We start from the raw sequence: 19,509 nt of genomic DNA on the forward strand, positions 1-19,509 counted from the left end.
AAAACTAAATAAAATTTTTTTTAAAAGTAAAGGTAGGAAAGAAGGAAGAAAACTGGGCAAGGTGGTATGCACCATTAATCCCAGTACTGTGGAGGCTGAGGCAAAAGAATTCCAGGCCAGCCTTGGGTATATAGACTATCTCAACACACACACACACACACACACACACACACACACACACACACAGAGCTGGGTGTGGTGGCACAGGCCTTTAATCCCAGTATTGGGAAGGCAGAGGCAGGCTGATCTCTGTGAGTTCAAGGCCAGCCTGGTTTACATAGTGAGTTCCGGGCCACCTGGGACTACAGGGAGACCCTGTCTCAAAAAGACCAAAACAGAGAGAGACAGGGAGAGAGAGAGAGAGGCAGAGAGACAGAGACAGAGACAGAGACAGAGACAGACAGAGAGAGAGGCTCACTCACTCAAGCACTATATACAGTGGTGAGGTACCCGGCCCAAACTGAAAATCCAGGCAAGGAGGGCCTCATGAGATGACTTCTGAGTGAGTTTCAACAGAGAATTTAGGTAGGCAAAACAGCATTCCAACAATATGGCCTACAAAGGGCTCTCTGGAGACACTAGAGCACGAGGCCGGTGTGCCCTCTTACAGTACTGTGAATCCAAGTCAGTTCCGACAGCAGGCAAGAGTGAGGCACTTTCTTCGAGCCACCTTATGAAAATGACCTTGGAATATGTTCCACATTCCTGGATTGAAGGATGCTATTTGGGGTCCAGGCCTGGAACTTTGCTTTGGAAAATCCCTGGCAGACCTATGCGAAGAGGAGCTGAGGAGGGGCGCCACCTGGAGGTGGAGCGGAGAGCGAGCATTGAATTTGCTCTCCATCCTGTGATCCTAGCTTCCACTCAGTTCTGTGTCAGAGAAACCCTCTGATTTTCAGCTGCAAGTGGGGAAAAAAAAAAAAAAAAAGGCAATGTTTCCAAACGGAACAGAGGAACTGAGATTCCAGTTAAAAGCATAGTTTACGGGGCTGGAGAGATGGCTCAGAGGTTAAGAGCACTGACTGCTCTTGCAGAGGACCCGGGTTCGATTCCCAGCACCCACATGGCGGCTTCGAACCGTTCTTAACTCCAGTTCCAGGGGAAATCGAAGCCCTCTTCTGATCTCTGTGGCATTGCACGACATGGGTGCACTTACATACATACAAGCAATGCACTCATACACATAAAATAAAAATAATAAATAAAAAATATATATTTTTAAAAACATTGTTTACAAGTATGAAGGAAGCTCACCAAAAGGCTTAGATTTGCGCCTCATTTTGTCCAAATTTAGTTAACAATAACAATCACCTTCCTTTATTTTCCCAGACACAGGAGTACACTGTGCTATGTGCTGAACATATTTCATCTCATTTAATTCTCAGTAATGCCATTGTAAGAGAGAAGCATTGTAGCCAATTTACAGTTCAGAGGGGCCAAGTAACTTTCTCAAGATCACAGAGTCAGGACACAGACAAGCTGAGATTTGAACTCTGGTTATAGACTCTAAAGCACACGGGCTTATCCTCAGGCCACCTGGTGGGTATGGCCATCCAACACATTGAAGAGTCCATCACCTTTGCCTTTCCTCCGCCTCCATTCCCTACCTGGGTAAATGACACTACCTTCCCTCCATCCCCAGTCATTGCCCATACCAGAAACCTAGGAGTTTTAACCACATGCCTAATCACTCACCAACTGTGTGGATCCTCTCTCTTATAGATACTTTCTTTCCTGTCAGTACAGGAGATTGAGCCCAGGGCCTCATGCATACTAGGCAAGTACTCTACCAATAAGCTACATCCCCATCCTCTTGTATATATTTTCAACTTTTTTCTCTGCTCTGTCCTCCCTACTACTGCCTCAGTTCAGAACTGTCCAGTGCTTACCTAGTTAGATGTCCTCCCAGGAGTGTCTGTCCATGACAAGAGACTCCATGACAAGAGGCTCCACCATTGTTATCCCACTGTTGGTACAGAGGGACACCCAATATCAGAGTGGCCAAACATAGCCAGGAGTCATTATTTCCATCTTACCAATGTTCTACCGAGTTGAATCCCCTCAACGTCCATACATTGAATCTCTAAACCCCAGTACCTCAGCAATTGACTGGAGTCAGGGCCTTTACAGATATTAGTGAGTTAATACAGGACTATCAGGGTGGTTCTGCTCCAACATGATTGATGTTCTTAGGGGCTGGGGAGATGGCTCAATCAGTAAAGTGCTTATCTTGGCTGGCATAAGTACCTGAGTTTGATCCCCAGAACCCATATTTTACAAGTTGGGCATGGTGGTATGTACAACACTAGGGAGGCAGAGATAGGAGGAACCCTGAGGCTCACTGGCCAGCTACCCCAGCCTACATGACAAGTTCCAGGCTAGTGATGAACAGCACCCTAGGTTGTCCTCTGTCTCTACACACATGCATATGTACCTATACCCATACCCACAAAGAGACACAAAAATAGAAAGAGGAAGAAGAGATTAGGATTCAGAAAACAGACCAGGACCACCTAGTGGATAGTGAGAAGGTGGCCTTATGCAAGCCAGGGAGAGAAAGCAAACATGCTTTCATCATCCTGGACTTCCAGCCTGCAGAACTGCAAAAACTTCTACTGTTAAGTCACCCAGTCAGTGTCATTTTGTTACTGAAGCTCTAGAAAATAAATACAATCAAGAAAAATCAAGAAAGGCATTCATTCTCAGAGAAGCTGAAGGATTCACCATGTCCAGTTAATTAGTAATGTACTGATCACTTTCTGCCTTGTCAGGCTTGTGTGTTTTTACCAGCTCTCTTAACTGATTTATTATATAGCTTCTTGAATGGTTGAGATTGTTATTCTAACTGAAATGCAGGGTAAGGGCCTTAGGGTCATAGCCTTCTCAGAGTTTCCAGACTTCCTAGCTCTTCTTTAAAAGAGAGAGAAAATAGAGATAGCAGGTGTGAGTGAGGGAAGAAGCCTGTGGAGAACAATGGCCATAATTCAAAGCAGCCCTTTTGAAGAGGGAAGGGGCCTGCAGCATCCAGAAGGTAAATGACCCAGTAAGAGAGACAGACTGGAAACAAGCCTGACTCAGGAGCAACACCCACTCCTGAACAGACTGATATGTGTCACAGACAAAGTGCCCAATGCATGATTGTGCTCGGGGAGAATAATCACTTTGCAGTATCATTTAAGATAGTGCTGGGTGGGATGATAGAGAAAAACACTACTGGACTCACTGTAATGCTCCCTCTAGGGCTTCTTCCTGACACCATCATGATGCAGTCATGCTGATTTTTTAACATCTTTATGTCTTTATATTTCTGTGTGTCTGAGTGTGTGTGTGTCTACAGAGGTCAGCTGGAGTGGTTGTTAATAAGTGGTTGTCTGACACCATGTGGGTGCTGGGAACAGAACCTAAGGTCCTCTGCAAGAGCAGCAAGTACTCTTAAACCACTGAGTTGTCTCTCCAGACACTACCTCCCACCCCCCGATTTTTAAAAAATTGTGTTTGTGTGTGATATGTGTATGAGTGTGGGTGCATGCATGTCATAGCACACATGTGAAGGTCAGAGGGCAACTTCAGGGGTTGGTCCTTTCCCCCCATCTTGTTTGAAACAGGATCTTTTTGTTCTTATTCACTGTTGCATGAGCCAGGCTAGCTAGCCCCCAAACTTCCGGGATTCTCTCATCTCTGCCTCCTGTCCCACCACAGGAGAGCTGGAACTATAGACACATGCATGTGGCTTTATGTGAGTCCTGAAGATTTAAACTCAGGTCCTCATGTTCACACAGCAAGAACATTACCCACTGAGCCATCTCCTAGCCCAGTCATGTTGGTTTCTGCTGGTCCAGGGAACATAAGCATCACCTGCTTCAGACAGTTAATGCTGAAGATTCACCAAAGTGGCTTAATGGCCCAAAATATTTTTGTTTTTTAATATTCTTTATTATTTTTATTTTGGTATATGAATGCATTGTCTGAGTGTACTTAAGTGCACCCATGCTGTGTACTGCCCATAGAGGTCAGAAGGCGTTAGATTCTTCTGGAACCGGAGTTTGGAACTGGAGTTACAGTTGTTAGCTGCCATGTGGGTGCTGGGAATTGGACCTGGGTCCTCAGCAAGAGCAGCCAGTACTCTTAACTGCTGAACCATCTCTCCAGTCCCTGTTTGTTTGTTTTTTTGAGACAGAGTCTCTCACTATGTAGGATTAGGGCCTGGAACTCACTATTGTAGACCAGGCTGGTCTCGAACTCAGAGGACCTCCTGTGTCTGTCTCCTGAGTGCTGGGACAAGGTGCACACCTTTAAAATATTTTTGATAAGGCTGGTTTTGTGGCACATTCAGCAGGCAGAATACAACTACTCAGATCCTATTCCCTCTCATTGATGCATTGAGCAGGAAGGTTACATCCTGATCCCCTAACAATCATGACCAGAAACAGAAAAGGCTGGTCTACCTGCAGTACAAGTAGTCTACCTGTCTACTTTTAAGTCCTTACCAAGGGTGTTATACACCAAAATGTGACAGTGCTAGTCTTCCAGTGATTATTTTCCTACAGGTGACTTTTTTCCTTCCTCTTTTCTATATTGTCTAATTTCCTACTTTAATAAGTACATATTACTTATTAAAGTATAAATAAAACATGCTCTTTTGACAAATATTATCTTTACTTGCTGGTTTGCATCTGAAATTTCTTAATGCTTTAATCTCAAGAACTGGGAATGGAGATATTTTAATCATATTGGTCTAGATCCACTTGGGAGGCAGAAAGCCATAGTAATTTAAACAGGGGAAGCTTAATTAGAGAGGAATTATGCTATGAAAGGAAAGTAAATGTGCATACCCTCAGCCTTGGGGTGCTCCAGGAAAGACAACTGGAAGGAAAGCTCCGTCCTCAAGACCATGGTTCAGGTCTTAGAGAAGGTGAGATTGCAGCCTCTGAGGTAACACAGACAACTGCCTGTTCCAAGTTGTTCCACTGTTGTTGGGCAAGGAGGAAACCATCTTCAAAACTGCTGGTAAACTGAGGCTGGAGAGAGCAGAGAGTGCCAGACCAAGGCACAAGGCCTAGGGCAGGCAGTATTACCCTCAGGAACGGAAGGGAAGGTGGTCCCCAGGCCTGGACTAGGATCCTGATATCACCAAGGGACTGCTCTGGGTGTACAGCTGGAGCAGAGTGACACAGGAAGCTCCTGTACTTCTGCACCACTAATTAGGTAGCAAAACCAAGAAAAGGCCAGTAGCTGGGACGAACCAGGAAAAGAAGCCTCCTTGCCTGCTATATCCCCCACCCCCACCCCTTCTGGCTCATTGTCAAGTGGGAAATAGTCTCTATTTCCAGAATAGGTACTGCGGGGTGGATCTGAAGTTGTGAAGCAGTATGTTGACGGCTCACACAAACTATCATCAGTTATTAGAACAGGGGTTGGGAAACTATTTCTAAAAAGAGCCTGGTAATAAGCATTTAAAACTCTGTAAGTCATAAAGTCTTTGTCAAAAACTACTGAAGTTGGCTGGTATTTTTCAGAAGCAGTACAGATAATATGTAAACAAATAAGTATGCCTGTTCTCCAGTAAAACTTAATTTACAAAAACTGGCAGTGGATTTCGCTAAATTCTGATCTAGAACTTCAGAGTGAAAAAAAAAACCTCTGTTCTGCAGGGTAAATATTAAGAGGAAGGGAACTGAGCAGGATGCCCAGAACTAAGGCAGGAAGTGGAAGCTGAACAAGAGGAATTGAGGTTTTTTTTTTTTATGTTTGGTTGGTTAGTTGGTTTGGGTTTATGTTTTCTTGCTTGCTTGCTATGCAGCCCAGGCAGGCCTCAAACCCTCAAGCCTCCTGCCTCAACCTCCTGAGTGCTGGGACTAGGAGCACACCTGGCTGCAAAAGGAATTTAAATAAATGTGTGTACATTGGCTTGTACACATTACCATTGGCTTTTGTTTTGTTTCAGTCTAAATTAACAGCTACTGCACTAACTGATCAAATAATGTACCTAATAATTATTATCTCTAAGGATTGGTGTAAGGCCAAAAAAAAAAAGTCTGTGGAAGCTGAGGATCAGACAGAGCCTGGTCCAAATCCAAGCCCCATTATCTTATGAGCCATGTGACCAACTGTTCCTTTTCTCTATGGAGACTAATTCTTGTTGAATGTCTTGTCAAGCCTCTTCTGGTCTATATTGCCAGATGTTTTGTTCAACTGAGATAGTGGCTCCCATCAGGTCAGAGAGAAGACTTGTTTGTCAGCCAAGATAACTAAAATTATGCCTCTTTCAAGACAGAGTCTGACCATTTGACTATTAGTCCCTGTATTAATTACTCTTCTAATTGCAGTAATCAAATACCTGATACAAGCCACTTAAGGGAAAAAGGGTCTATTTTGGCTCCTGGTTTAAGAAGGGATCCAAGATGAGTGTGGTGGCACACACCTTTAGTTCCAGCACTCTGGGAGACAGAGGCTGGCAGATCTCTGTGAGATTGAGGCCAGCCTGGCTTACACAGCAAGTTCCAGGTCAGCTATGGCCACAGGGAGACCCTGTCTCAAAACAAACATACACACACACACACACACACACACACACACACACACACACACACACACGGAAGGGATCTGGTCTGTGATGGTGGCAAAGCATGGAAGCAGAAGCTTGAGGTGGCTGGCCACACTGTGTCCACAGTCAGGAAGCAGAGATACAGATACAAATATATGAATGCTGGGACTCAGCTCACATTCTCCTTAAAAATTTTTTTTTAGACAAGCAGGGATTCATGTAGCCCAGCACAGGGTAGCCTCCAAGTCAATGTGTAGCCAAGCATCACCCTGAACTTCCTGATTCTCCTACCCTACTCCTGAGGGCTGGGATTATGGGCATGTACTGCCATATCTGGCTTTATATGGTAATAGAGAACAAATCCAGGGCTTTGTGCACGGTAGGCAAGCATCTGCCAACTGAGCTACATCCCCAGTCTCACATTCACTTTTTAAGGACTCCAGCCCATGGAATGGTGCCCCCACATTCAGAGTGGGTCTTTCTTCCCTCCTCAGTTAAACCTCTCTGGAAAGGCCCTGAAAGATAGTCTAGAGGTATGTTTCCTAGGTGATTCTAAATCTAGTCAAGTTGACGATGAAGATTAACCATCACAGTCCCCTTTAAAATATTAGGGTGGCTCAACTGTGACACAAGCCCATTTTATGTACAGTTTCTATCTGAGCCCACTCTGATCAAGACCATGATGAGCCTGGGGCTGGAGAGCTGGCTCAACAGTTAAGATCACCAGCTGCTCTTGCAGAGGACCTGGGTTTGATTCCCAGTACCTGCATAGTAGCTAACAACTGTCCATCACTCCAGTTCCAGGAGATCTGAAGCCTTCTTCTGACCTCCATGGGCATTGCACGACACAGGTACACTTATATACATGCAGGGAAAACACCCAGACACATAAAAATAGTACAATATTTTTAAAGGAACATGAATATCATGTTCTATTTGTGCACAAATAACAAAGTACTGTGTTTCTGACTCAGGAGTATCATGTCCTCTGCCAACACCTATGAACCATAAGCAGGCTAACTTGCTAGCATTAACTAGGATAAAATTCAAACCCTTTGCAGTTCTCAACACTATTACTTGAAAGTTAAAAGGTCCAATACCTCCCACTTTGTCACCTGCCATTGCATGTTGACATCTGCTCCCACAATAAGTTGATTTTGCTAGCGTCACCTAAGACTGTTTCATAGGATATTTGACTCCAGAAGAAATCCATTTGAACTTCTGTAGCCCTTTGCAGTAGGGGCACATTCTCCTTCGAGCTCTGCTCACACAGTACACTTCCTACTCACTGTTATTCTCCTCCTACACGGGCCTCTTTTCTCTTCAAATTAACCATGTCCTGTGGCCTCTTACCAATTCATCTTTCCTTCCTGGATGATCCCATTCACATTATTGGTTTTGAGAATCTTTTTAAAATTATTTTTTTAATTTATTATTTTATGTGTATGTGTGTATTGCCTGTATGTAAGTGTACCTGTGTCGTGCAATGCTAGTGGAGGACAGAAGAGGCTGTCGGATTCCCTGTAACTGGAGTTAAGGACAGTTGTTAGCTGCCATGTGGGTGCTGGGATTTGAACCTGGGTCTTCCACAAGAACAGTCAGTGTCCTGAACTGCTAAGCCATCTCTCCAGCCCCTGGTTTTGAGAATCTTATACAGGTAATGACATCCTGAATCTAGCTCCAGTCTAGACCTCTACCATGACTTATCCAACCACGTGTGGAACAGCCCTACTTTATATCCAACTGGTACAAAAAGGAAAAGTCCCATCCCAGGTATCCCACACCAGCTAATCCACCCTCCTGGATCCACTTTTAGTGGTACACACTGCATTTCACCGTTCCAGTCATCCACTTCCTTCACTGTTGGTCACATCCTGAAGCCAAGAGATCTTTGAGTGTTGCTCCTTTCACTCTTATTTCCAGAACCTACCCACCCCCCCTTTCCTTCTCTGGTATCAACCCTCTTTGTATTGGGTAACTGCAGCATCTCCCTAACTGGGTTTTTTAATTCTTCTTTGCCTTACCCTGTGGTTGCTAATGTTCCTAAAACAGAAAATTAAATTGTCATTTCCTCGCTCAAAACCTTTCATTCCCCCCACAGCCCTGACTTTCAAATTCTTTTTAAAATATTTTATGTATGAGTGTATTGCCTGCATATATGTAGGTGTAATCGTGTCATGCAGTGCCCATAGAGGTCAGAAGAGGACAATGGAGCCTGGAACTGGAACTGGAATTACAGATGGCTGTTAGCGTCCGTGTGAGCGCTGGGAACCAAACCCAAGTCCCCTGCAAGAGCAACCAGTGCTCTTAACCACTGAGCCATCCCCCCAGCCCCAAATTCTTTAACAACACAGTTCTCCATGTGCTCTAATACTATGCTCCACCCACCCTTTTTGGAGGATTCCAATGTGGAACTCAAAATGGAAAAGCGGTAGGGAAAGGTGTCACCAACTAGCTTTAATTTTATTATCTGGAATTAGCAACTCATAAAACGCTACATCACACGTTCTGCCTGCTTCAAACCCGTAAGAGTATTTTGGGCTTTTTTTTTTTTTTCATTAAAAAAATTTTAGGTCGGCAAAGTAATGGCATCTTCGTACTTGAAGAATAAAACCACAGTTTAGATCAGATGCCATATTTCTGTCTAATTACTTGCTATCGTGTTTGTTTCCTTCTCAGGGTCCCCCTGAGAAATGTGCTGAGTGATTCTTTCATTGTACCTAGCTTAGGTGCTGAAAGGCTAGTTTCTTGGTGATGTTGCTATATACACATCTCTATATATGCATTACATATGTCTCGATACATATATTAACATATGTATACATAAATATATAGATGCTGTATTTTTAATTTCTTCATCATTCTCTAAGCAAACAAACGAACACTCTTAAAGTGTCCACCAGGAGGCGCCCAGGGCAGCGAAAGACCTGCGGTACCTTGGCAAGGGAGGTGGAGATGGATGCAGCGGTGATGGAACTCGGCTGCCTTTTTTTAAGAATCAGTGCGGTGTGAGCAAAGGGAGCAGAGCCGCGTTATTTTAGGGAGGCTTTATCGCACTCCCCTCTCGCGAGTAGGTAGCCCCTGGGACATGTACGCCCTGCTCGCGGACCCCATGGAGAGACGCTGGCGGTGGCAGCTGGAGCTCCTTTCACTGCTGCAGCCGGCAGAAACCCGACCCCGCCGGCGCCAGGACTGAAGAGACCCTGAGGACAGCGCTGTGCGGTGAACAAAAGCCCTCGGCGACGGGGGCTCGAGCCCGACCTGGGGTAAGTAGACCCGCCTAGGGACCTAATAGCGGCGGGCACTGAACGGTCAGGCTCGCAGCGCCCTAGGAGCCCAGCCGGCTGTGATGTTGTGTGGGAACTGATGGGCATCTGGGGGCCGGCATCCTAGCCTATTCTGGGGTTGATAGAACATTTAGCTGCATCTTCAGCCTTGGAGGAGATCGAGTGCATGGGGTAGGATCCAGGTGCACAATTCCCCCCCCCCGTGGGGGGTGGAGGAGGCTGGCAGAGCTCCCAGCAAGCCCTGCTGGAGAGGCAGGAGAAAGAAGGATCCATCACCCTTTGCAAAAGAACCTTTGGGGACTTCTCTCAGTCCTTCCAATCACCCGGGGCCCCGCGCCCGGGGTCCCTTTGGCAGCGAGAAATCAACCATAAACTTCTTCCTAGGCCACTGGAGTCCTCACACCAATGAACTCCGGGATGAACAGGCCGGTTCCCTTTTTTGTTTCTGCAAATCTGCATCCCCAGCAGCCCGCCTAAACCACAAACAAATACGCTAATCCTCCCGGAATCCTCCAGCGCCTCCCTCTCTGGTGGCTGCCTTGCGCCTCGGTCTTTCCATTTTAGCTTGCAGCAGGAGGGGATGCATCTAACCCGGCTGACGCCAGAGTAGTCTCTCCCCAGGCCTCGCATTCCAATATTGAGGGAGACTGAAGCTGCTCTCTGGGCCCCAACATCCCCCCAACTCCACCCGCCTCCCAGCCTGGGTTTTCCAGGGCATGGGTTTTAGGATTTACTTTCCACCACGCCTCTGAGCCTTAATCTGAAATCCAATTGAGTTGATAGAGGTGAATGTGGTTGAGGAGGGAGAAACAGCTCTCAAATGTATTCCTCTAAGTCCTTCCTTGTCACCACAGAGACTCCAACAAAGGACGAGGCTCAGCTATGGTGGACCCGGTGCCAGAAGAGGAGGAGGGAGCGGAACCCGGTGGCTCGGAAGGGGATGGGGCCACAGCGTCCGTGCCCCCGGATGCCCAGGGAGCCCAGCAGCCTGCGGCTTCCTCGGCCTCCGCCGCCGCGCCGCTGCCCCGGAAGGCCGAAGTCCCGTGCGGAGCAGAAGGCGGGCAGCGGGAGCAGTCTCCGCTGCTGCACCTCGACCTCTTCAACTTCGACTGTCCCGAGGCCGAGGGCAGCCGCTACGTGCTGACCAGTCCTCGCTCGCTGGAGGCCTGCGCCCGCTGTGCCGTCAAGCCGGTGGAGCTGCTGCCCCGCGCGTTGGCCGACCTAGTGCGCGAGGCCCCGGGCCGCTCCATGCGAGTGGCCACCGGCCTGTACGAGGCTTACGAGGCTGAGCGGCGAGCCAAACTGCAGCAGTGCCGTGCCGAGCGAGAGCGCATCGTGCGCGAGGAGAAGCGGCGCCTCTTCACGCCCTTGGGCCCCGCAGCAGCCCCGGCCTCCGCCTCGGCCCTGAGCGCAGGCAGCAGCAGCAGCAGCAGCTGCAGCAGCAGCCTCCCGGCCTCGCCCGCACCGCGTGTGGCCCGAAGGACCTCTCCCAGTCCGCCCTCCGCCAGGACCCGGCCTCCACCCGCGGGCTCCCGGACCGGGAGGAAGAGTCAGTCGCTGGACTCACTGTCCCGCCGGCGTGACGGTACCCTCAGCTCCGAGTCGGGCGCATCGTCGTCGTCCTATAGCGGGGAGAGCCTTCGGGAACTTCGCTGGCCACCTCGAGGCCCCGCCAGGAACAGCTGCCCAGCGGGCTCAGCTTCCTCTGCGCCCAACCCACTGGGCCGCCCTTCTGCCCTTGACCTGGTTCCACTCACAAGCCGCAGCTTCAGTCTCGGCGACCTGAGCCACTCGCCGCAGACCGCTCAGCACGTGGAGCGCATAGTGCGCCAAGTGAGGGCCGAGCGCGGCCTGCGCGGGGTTCCGGAGCGCGACCGCAAGATAGCGGCGCTCATGCTGGCGCGTCACCAGGAGGAGCGACTGTTGCTGGAGCAGCGCGCCGCGGCCCACGGCCAGTGGGAGCAGCAGCGTGTGCGCGCCGAGCAGCGGCGGGAGCGCGAAGAGCGCGAGAAGCAGCGCGCCCTGGAGCGGGGCCGGCGCGCCTGGGCGGCGCAGGTGGAGGAACGGCGCGGCCGGCGGGGCCGGGAGGAGCGCGAGGCGGCGCGAAGGCAGCAGCAGCAGTGCGAGCGCAGCGAGGAGCGACGGCGGGGGCTGGGGGAGCGGCCGCGGCTGCCGGCGGGGCCGGGAGGAGCGCGAGGCGGCGCGGAGGCAGCAGCAGCAGTGCGAGCGCAGCGAAGAGCGACGGCGGGAGCTGGCGGAGCGCCAGGGTCTGCTGCGGCGGGAGAGGGCGGAACGCGTGGCGCGGGACGACCGGCTGCGCAAACTGCAGCAGGAGCAGAACCTGAAGCAGCGGGAGGAGGGTCTGCAGGAAGGGCGGGAGCGTGCGGAGCAGGTCCGTAGGGAGCGCGCTCAGCGGGCGGCCTGCGCCAAGCAGCGCCATGAGGGCCAGCTGCAGCGCGAGAAGCGGGAGATGAGCCGGGCGGAGCGTGCGCGCCACGAGGCGCTGCTTCGAGGCCGGGTCCGGCAGCAGCATGAGGAGCGAGAGGGCCTGCGGAGCTCCTTGGAGGCCAGCTTGGGGCGCGCGCAGGAGAACTACGGGCAGCTGATGGAGCAGCGTGCCCGGGAGCTACGGGAGCGGGCCCGGCGGGAGGAACTGCAGGGTCGGCGAGCCAAGGAGGCGGCCGAGCGCAAAGAGCGGGAGCATCAGGCACATTTGGAGGCGCTGGCGCGGGCTGGGGAGCGACGGCTGCAGCACGCGGCGCAGGTGGCGGAAGAGGCGGTGCAGCAGAAGGCCCGGCGCGTGGTCCAGACCCGACTGGAGAAGGAGAGGGCCCAACGCGCGAACAAGGAGAAGGTGGAGAGGGACGAAGACTGCCGCCGCCGGGAGCTGCTCCAGGCCATTGGGCGCAAGCTGGAGCGCAGCGAGCAGCTGTTTCGAGAAAGGCGAAGCGCTTTGGAGAGCGCTCGCTCCACGGCCCGGGCCTCCTTCCACGTGCGGGAGAAGGTTCGGGAAGAGACCAACAGGCGCTCCTTCGACCGCATGGTGCGAGAGGCCCAGCTACAAGCCAGCCTGGATCGCAAATGACAGCCGCCTTGTGCCGGCCAGACTGCACCATTTAGTCCGGTGGGGCCTCCCTCAGCCACTTTGACCATACCCTGGGAGGCTTCACTCCAGGCCCCGCCCCACCACCAAGTCTCTAGACTTCTAAACCAGGAGACAGTGAGAGGCTGGACACTCGGGACTTTTAAATCTTCCACCTTCGTTTTTACAAACTTACTTTATTTGGAGATGACTTGGCAGTCTCCCCACATTCACCTTTGCCAAACCCCAATATGTGTTTTTCTATTCCAGTAGAAAGCACCTGGGGTGAGAGAGGATTCCCTTAGGAGAGAGCACAGAGGTGAATGTCAGGGCCCCTCTGCAACAGCTGCCTCAAGCATCTTTCTGAGATTTGTGTCCAAGACAACTTTCAGTTGCAGCAGCTGAGGGGCATCTCCCTGGCTCACCTCCGTCTTTCAAATATAAGTTGCACAAAACTTGTCTCCTCAGAAAGCACAGCTCTTTGAAGATGTTAGTCCATGCACAGTGATCAAAAAAGCTATTGGTCTTGAATGCTGGACCATTAATTGGACACCTGAGCAAATTCTCTTGTTAATTCCCATAGTTTTTCAGTTGAGTCCCCTAGGTTTTCTAGTTAGACAATCACCTGCAGATAATAATCAATTTGTCTCCCTTTTCCTTTCTTATTCTCCCATGTGACGCAGGAAATGGGTTGGATTGGTGATGCTGCTTAGCTTTAATGGAAGCCTTCAGCTCTCTCCCTCCCTGAAGATGGTGGTTTCCTTCGGCAACAGTGTTCCACCCAGTGAAGCTTCTATGGAAATCGATTTACTTCAGTGGAAGAAGTGTCTAATGCCACTTCCCAGTGTGGGATCTGCTCCTGCAGACAGCAGCCATGCCTTAAGAAGCAGAGCTACCTTACGTGCCTGCCCAGGCTATGCCTGCCTGAAGCTCTAGCTCTGAATGCAGTCTCGAGGTGGGCCCCGGAGAGTCTGCTGTGTGGGACTCCCTCTGTGTAGGAGTCAGTTCTGTGTGCTAAGGACAATTGAGAATCCTTGGCCGCTTGCCTGTGGTGACTGAAGGACCAGAATTGCCCCTGCGTTGAATTGTGCTGGTGTTGGTAGGGTTATCTCTCTTCCTGCCCTAGGAAAGAGTCTTCCTTTTAAATTCCTGGTACCCTCTCATCTATACCTGAAGTATTTGATGGGGGTCTCTTGGTGCCTCACCTTTCCCATCTGACAGATGGGGCCATTAGAACTCTTCTGGTACCTCAAGATCTCCTGGATCCAAAGCACCACTTCAGTGTTATTTGTTGGTCTCCTTTGTGCCTTTCTTGACCTGGAGTTGGGAGGCAAGAGGATTGCTGTTAGACTCGTTTGTTTCTGGGAATATGGGTTCCTGGTAGTAGATGGGGCAGTGCAGCACAGGCAGGTGGTCATTTAGCCTCTGGGGGAAAATACTTGCAATACCTGACCACTCCCTGGTCTAAAGGTTGTTACCACTAGGCAATTTTAACCCTTAGAGTGTTCCTTCTATGAAGCTGAAATTGACCCCACTTATATCCACCCATCACTCTGCCTTCACTAAGGAAGATGGAAGAAAATCATCCTTTTTTTATATTAAATCAAGGTCAGGAAGTAAACTAAAAATACCAAAAAAAGAAAGAAAGAGAGAGAAAGAAAAGGAATCAGGGTAGAGAACTACTACATTAGAATGTCTGGTATATTTTCTGCTGGGCATAATTGTCTCTAAAGTGACTGGTTACTACACACACACACACACGCGCGTGCCCACATACCTTGTCACCCCATCCTATTACATGCTAAGGAGAGTCTTGTATTGAAGGAAGCTGTGTTTAGGTGTTACATGTGAGATACTGTGAAACCAGGAAAGGAGCTTTGAACCAAGGCTTATTTCTTGAATGGTTGACTATTTCCTTCTTGTCAGTGAGCTGTAATAATTGGTGTTGTCTATGAGTCAGGAGCATTTAACTAAAATGTTAATGTGATTCGAGTTCTTTGATCTTGTGGTTCCTGAGTTGCTTCTGAACCCTTCCCAGGAAGCTCTACCCTAAAACTACTTCTTTCAAAGTATGGGCATTATTATGAGGAAGCAATCTGGTTTTCTGGACAAAGCAGTGGAAGGCACAGGTGATCTTACCTGGCCTTTTACCCAGTTTGTTTTTCACCTTACTGAGTGACTTTGGGTAGATCATCTTTCGGTACCTTAGTTCCCACACCTGTAGATCAGGGATTATGGTTCCTATCTTTCACTGTATGCAAACACTGAGGGTAAATTAGAATCCAAGGCACTCTTCCAGTTCTAGCAGTCTGGAATGCAGGTGCAGTCACTATAAACGTGTGTGTGTGTGTGTGTGTGTGTGTGTGTGTGTCATAACTGCTATGGCTGGAGAGTGTAATATACTTTATGACTTGGTGCAGAAAGAATGGTCTTGAAAAGGAAACTACAAATTGTAGTGTCACATGCAATGCAAAGGCCCAGGCCTGAATGGCACCAAAGTAGAGGTTTGCACTGAGAGAACCACTGTGTAAAAACAAAAATGTAGATTTTTACCAAAAAAGTCCCATATAGCCAAGTATAATTACAACAAATCCAGAATTCAAACTTCATGACAGTAAGAAATGGTTCCTTCAAATTCCAGACCATATGAGGGGTGGCTCATATCCTAGCACTCAGCTGCCATAGGAGGATAATGAATTCAAGGCCAGCCTGGGCTACTTAGTGAAACACTGCCCTAAAACAACAACACAGTAAGGAAGAAAGACCTGTATATTCTAAGGATATGCCCATGTTTCTCTCTGAAGAAGATTAATGTCCAGAATCCTTGAACCCTTAATTTATATTCTTTTTAAAAAAATGTTTCCAGAGAGAATAGTTTTATACTTCTTTGAAATGCAACAAGAGGACATTGGAGGGGAGCAGGGATGATGTGTGCAGAATTATCCCTGAACAGCATTGTAACAAATGCCCCAGGAATGGGGGACTTAGAAGTCCCTTTAATTTGGTTGATTACCAAGGAAACAAATGAGCCTAACCCATTTCAGAGGAAATCATCCCTGAAGCTAGTCCAATGTCCTTCTGAGGCACGGACCAGTGTCTGTACCCCATCTGGACAGGAAAAAGGAAATGTCCCTTTGGAAGCATATAGACTGGGTTCAATGGGGATGGTAATCAGACTTTGCTAAAGGCAAAAAGTCTGTAGGGTAGTGGAGATAGAAGAATGTCTCAGTTCATTTTGTATTGCTCTAACAAAACCCCTGCCTAATTTATAAATAAAAGAGATTTGTTTGGCTCACAATTCTGGAGGTCCAAGGAGCATGGTACCAGCATCTGTTTGCCTTCTAATGCAGACCTCGGGATGACATCACATCTCAGGGGCACGTGGAGAGGGTGTCATAAGATAGGAAGCAAGAGATTGAGAAAAGGCCCAGACACACTTGCATATTAACACGCGCTGGCAGGAATGCATCCGTTCCCACCAGATCCAACTCATCCTGCAATACCAGCATTAGTCCATCCATGAGGGTAGAATCTACAGTGTTAACTACTTTCTATTAGACCCCACCTCTTAGAAGTCCCACCACCTCAACACTGTCATCCTGGGAATCAAGTCTCTAGCACATGAATTGTTGAGCAATAAACCATACCCAAGGTATACCATGTAAAATGCAGTCTGTATTCAAGCCATTATGCAGTCTCTGTCACTTAGTCCCTCTCCTCTAAAGTATTTTATTATTTTTTATTTTGTGTATATGACTGTATTGGCTGCGTGTAAGTAAGCACACCCATGTTGTGCAATGCCTGAGGAGGTCAGAAGAGGGAGTCAGATCCCCTGGAACTGGAGTTACAGAGAGTTGTTAGCTGCCATGTGGATGTTGGGAACTGAACCTGGGTCCTGTGCAAGAACAGCCAGTGCTGTTACCCACTGAGCCATCTCTCTAGCCCCTGTCCATCTCTTTTAAACAGTTTGTTGAGACAGAGATGACTCTACATAAGGGGCTGCATATTGCCATCAAATCTCCTGGAGCACATGCCACAGTACCTCACATAGGATAAATACATAAATATTGGATGGAGAGCGGGGTGGAGGGATGGGTGAATGGATGACAGACAAATGCATGGTGATCAATGGAAATCTGTATTGAACATATAGGTATGCAGGCTTTATTCAGTCAACAAATCTTCATTGAGCACATGGTATGTGCCAAGCACTCCTCTTGTTGGTGAAATGGAATCTGTCTGATGACTGACCTTAGGGGTCATTTGTGCTGCAATATCATGAGCAGATGTCTCTGCTTCCTGAGTGAACCTACCTACCTTCCTATCTGGGTATATACATTCTCAGGCAGTCCTAATGGTCTCTCAAGGGACTAACTTCAAGCATTTTCACTTTGACATGACATCTGCCAATCAGTCATCATCTATGCATTGCACTTTTTCCTTCTCAAAAAGCTTGATTAATTAGGTCAAATTAATAATGCTATACTTAATGGTAAATTATAAGCGAGAATAATGAGCGTGAGAGTGAGAGAGATTGAGAATATCACCTTCACGGGTGTTATATGCCGTGCCTTTTAGAGTAGACCTAGAAATCCGAGCCTCGGGCCATACAGAGTCCCCATTTACCAAGCAGGGTACCCATTCCACCATTCAACTGTTCTTGCTAAGGCAAGAAAGTCAACAATTCAAAAACACGTCCAGTTTAAAAGTCCCCAAAAAGAGATTTCTGGTTAAGGCTGAATTGATAAAGTTTACTAAGCAAGATTATCCTACTCACAATTAAGAGAATCTAGAGCTTTGATACCAGCACTAAGGAGACAGAGGCAAGCAGATCTGTGTGAGATTGAGGCCAGCCTGGTGAATTCCAAGCCAGCTGGGAATACAGGGAGACCCTTCCCCCCAAAAGGCCCCCAAAAGCCAGTATCTAGGTAACTGCCACTACCCACAGGTTGCTATATAGAATTGACTTTTTCCACTATGTGACTATGTCTCTGTCTTAATGTCCTAGAGAAACTTTCCAGAGGGGCACAAAGAAACTGGTGTTTTTAATTGTTGTAGTTTGTTTATTTTTTTAAAGATTTGTTTATTTTATTGTATGTGTATGAGTGTTTTGCTTCCTGGGCTTGTCTAAGATCTACCTGTAGTAGATCTATCTATAGTAGAAGTGGCTGTATATCCCAGAGTTCCTGCTAGGTCCACCTCATCGTGCCACAGTCCCCAGAGCAGTGGCTCCCTTGGTCTCTCTACTTGACTCCCTCCAAAGATGCTATCATAGGGTTTGGACTTCATGAGGACAGAAGTACACTCTCCTTTGCCTCAGAAGGACATAAAAATGTTAAAGCTTTCTGCAATTTTAGTCATCACTTAAGAAGTCCTAAAACAAAATTTCTAAAGTTATCACCAAATGTCAGCTTTATTGTCAAACATAGTAGTTTGGTGAACAGCATACTTCCAGCCAACTTGAGACTACTACATAACCCCAGGGGATCATTATTCCAAGGCCCCTTTCTTTGAGATGTGTGGGGTCTTGCTACACAATATTTGATAGTCCCAGAAGAGATCCCATCCAAGTCTTGTATCCCCCATACCACTTGGCTTAAGCTCAGTCTACCCCAGTTCCTTTCTTTATCACCCCTCAAGTCCAGCTGACCCTGTCCATTGATGAAGTGCTGGTTTCCAGGGACTGTAATTTTAAAACTTCCTAGTTGGGGCTGGAGAGAGGGCTCAGTGGTCAAAAGCAATGACTGCTCTTGCAGAGGACCGTGTTCGATTCCCAGCACCCACATGGCAGCTACTAACCATTCTTAACTCCAGTTTCAGGGGAATCCGAAGCCCTCTTCCGACCTCCACAGCATTGTATGACACGGGTGCACTCATACACATGCAGGCAATACACTCATACACATAAAAAAATAATAATAAATAAAAGAAAAATGAATAAAACTTCCTAGCAATCTAGAATCTAGTGTCTCCATTTAACACATAACAGTGGAAAGGTACGGAATTAGTTTGCTTGAGACAAGAGACTCTTGCTCCTTTGGCAAACCCCTTGCCCTGAAGGTGTGGTAATCAAGGGGACTGGATTTTCATAGCTTTGTGAATGCCTTTCATTCTGTTACTCTAGGATGGTCTCAAATGTCAGCATTAGGGCACCTAAATTACATTTCTTAGTCAATCTCTCATACTAAGTGAAGGAACACACTGGAAAGGTGGGATGCAGTGCAGCATAAAGAGTCCTTTGTTGGCTGGAGAGCTGGTGCACCCATTAAAGGCTCAGGCTCACAACCAAAAATCCTTTGTCATTTATGAGGCACAGTGATAGGCCTGGGAAATGCAGACATCATGCTCGTTAGATCAGAGACTGAAGCAGCCTTCAAATGGAACCCTTCAGCCTGCTAGAGGAAGGTAAAGGCAACAGACCCTCAACAAAGAACAGTTCAGTTTTCCCAGAGCTTACTGTTGCCTGGAAGAATCCAAGGACCACAGATCCCTCCCTCTTCAGGACCCTAACAGGACTGGTAGGGTGGGCATGCATGTGCACACATGCATAGACAGTAGATGTGGCTCATCTTTCTGATGGTCCTGTGAATGTGCAA

The 19,509-nt window shown here is 48.2% G+C and overlaps 1 protein-coding gene across 1 annotated transcript; it reads left to right on the forward strand.

Annotated features, from left to right (window-relative positions):
* The first annotated feature begins 8,995 nt into the window (after window positions 1-8,995).
* On the forward strand, window positions 8,996-16,620 carry Ccdc177 (coiled-coil domain containing 177). Its single transcript, XM_017801308.1, has 2 exons — window positions 8,996-11,928; window positions 12,029-16,620. The coding sequence occupies exons 1-2, from the start codon at window positions 10,714-10,716 to the stop codon at window positions 12,914-12,916; spliced, it is 2,103 nt and encodes a 700-aa protein (XP_017656797.1). The 5' UTR covers window positions 8,996-10,713; the 3' UTR covers window positions 12,917-16,620.
* Window positions 16,621-19,509: the final 2,889 nt, after the last annotated feature.

The sequence above is a fragment of the Nannospalax galili genome, unplaced genomic scaffold, assembly GCF_000622305.1.
Source record: "Nannospalax galili isolate Female #2095 unplaced genomic scaffold, S.galili_v1.0 scaffold42, whole genome shotgun sequence".
In the NCBI taxonomy this organism is placed as follows: Eukaryota; Metazoa; Chordata; class Mammalia; order Rodentia; family Spalacidae; genus Nannospalax; species Nannospalax galili.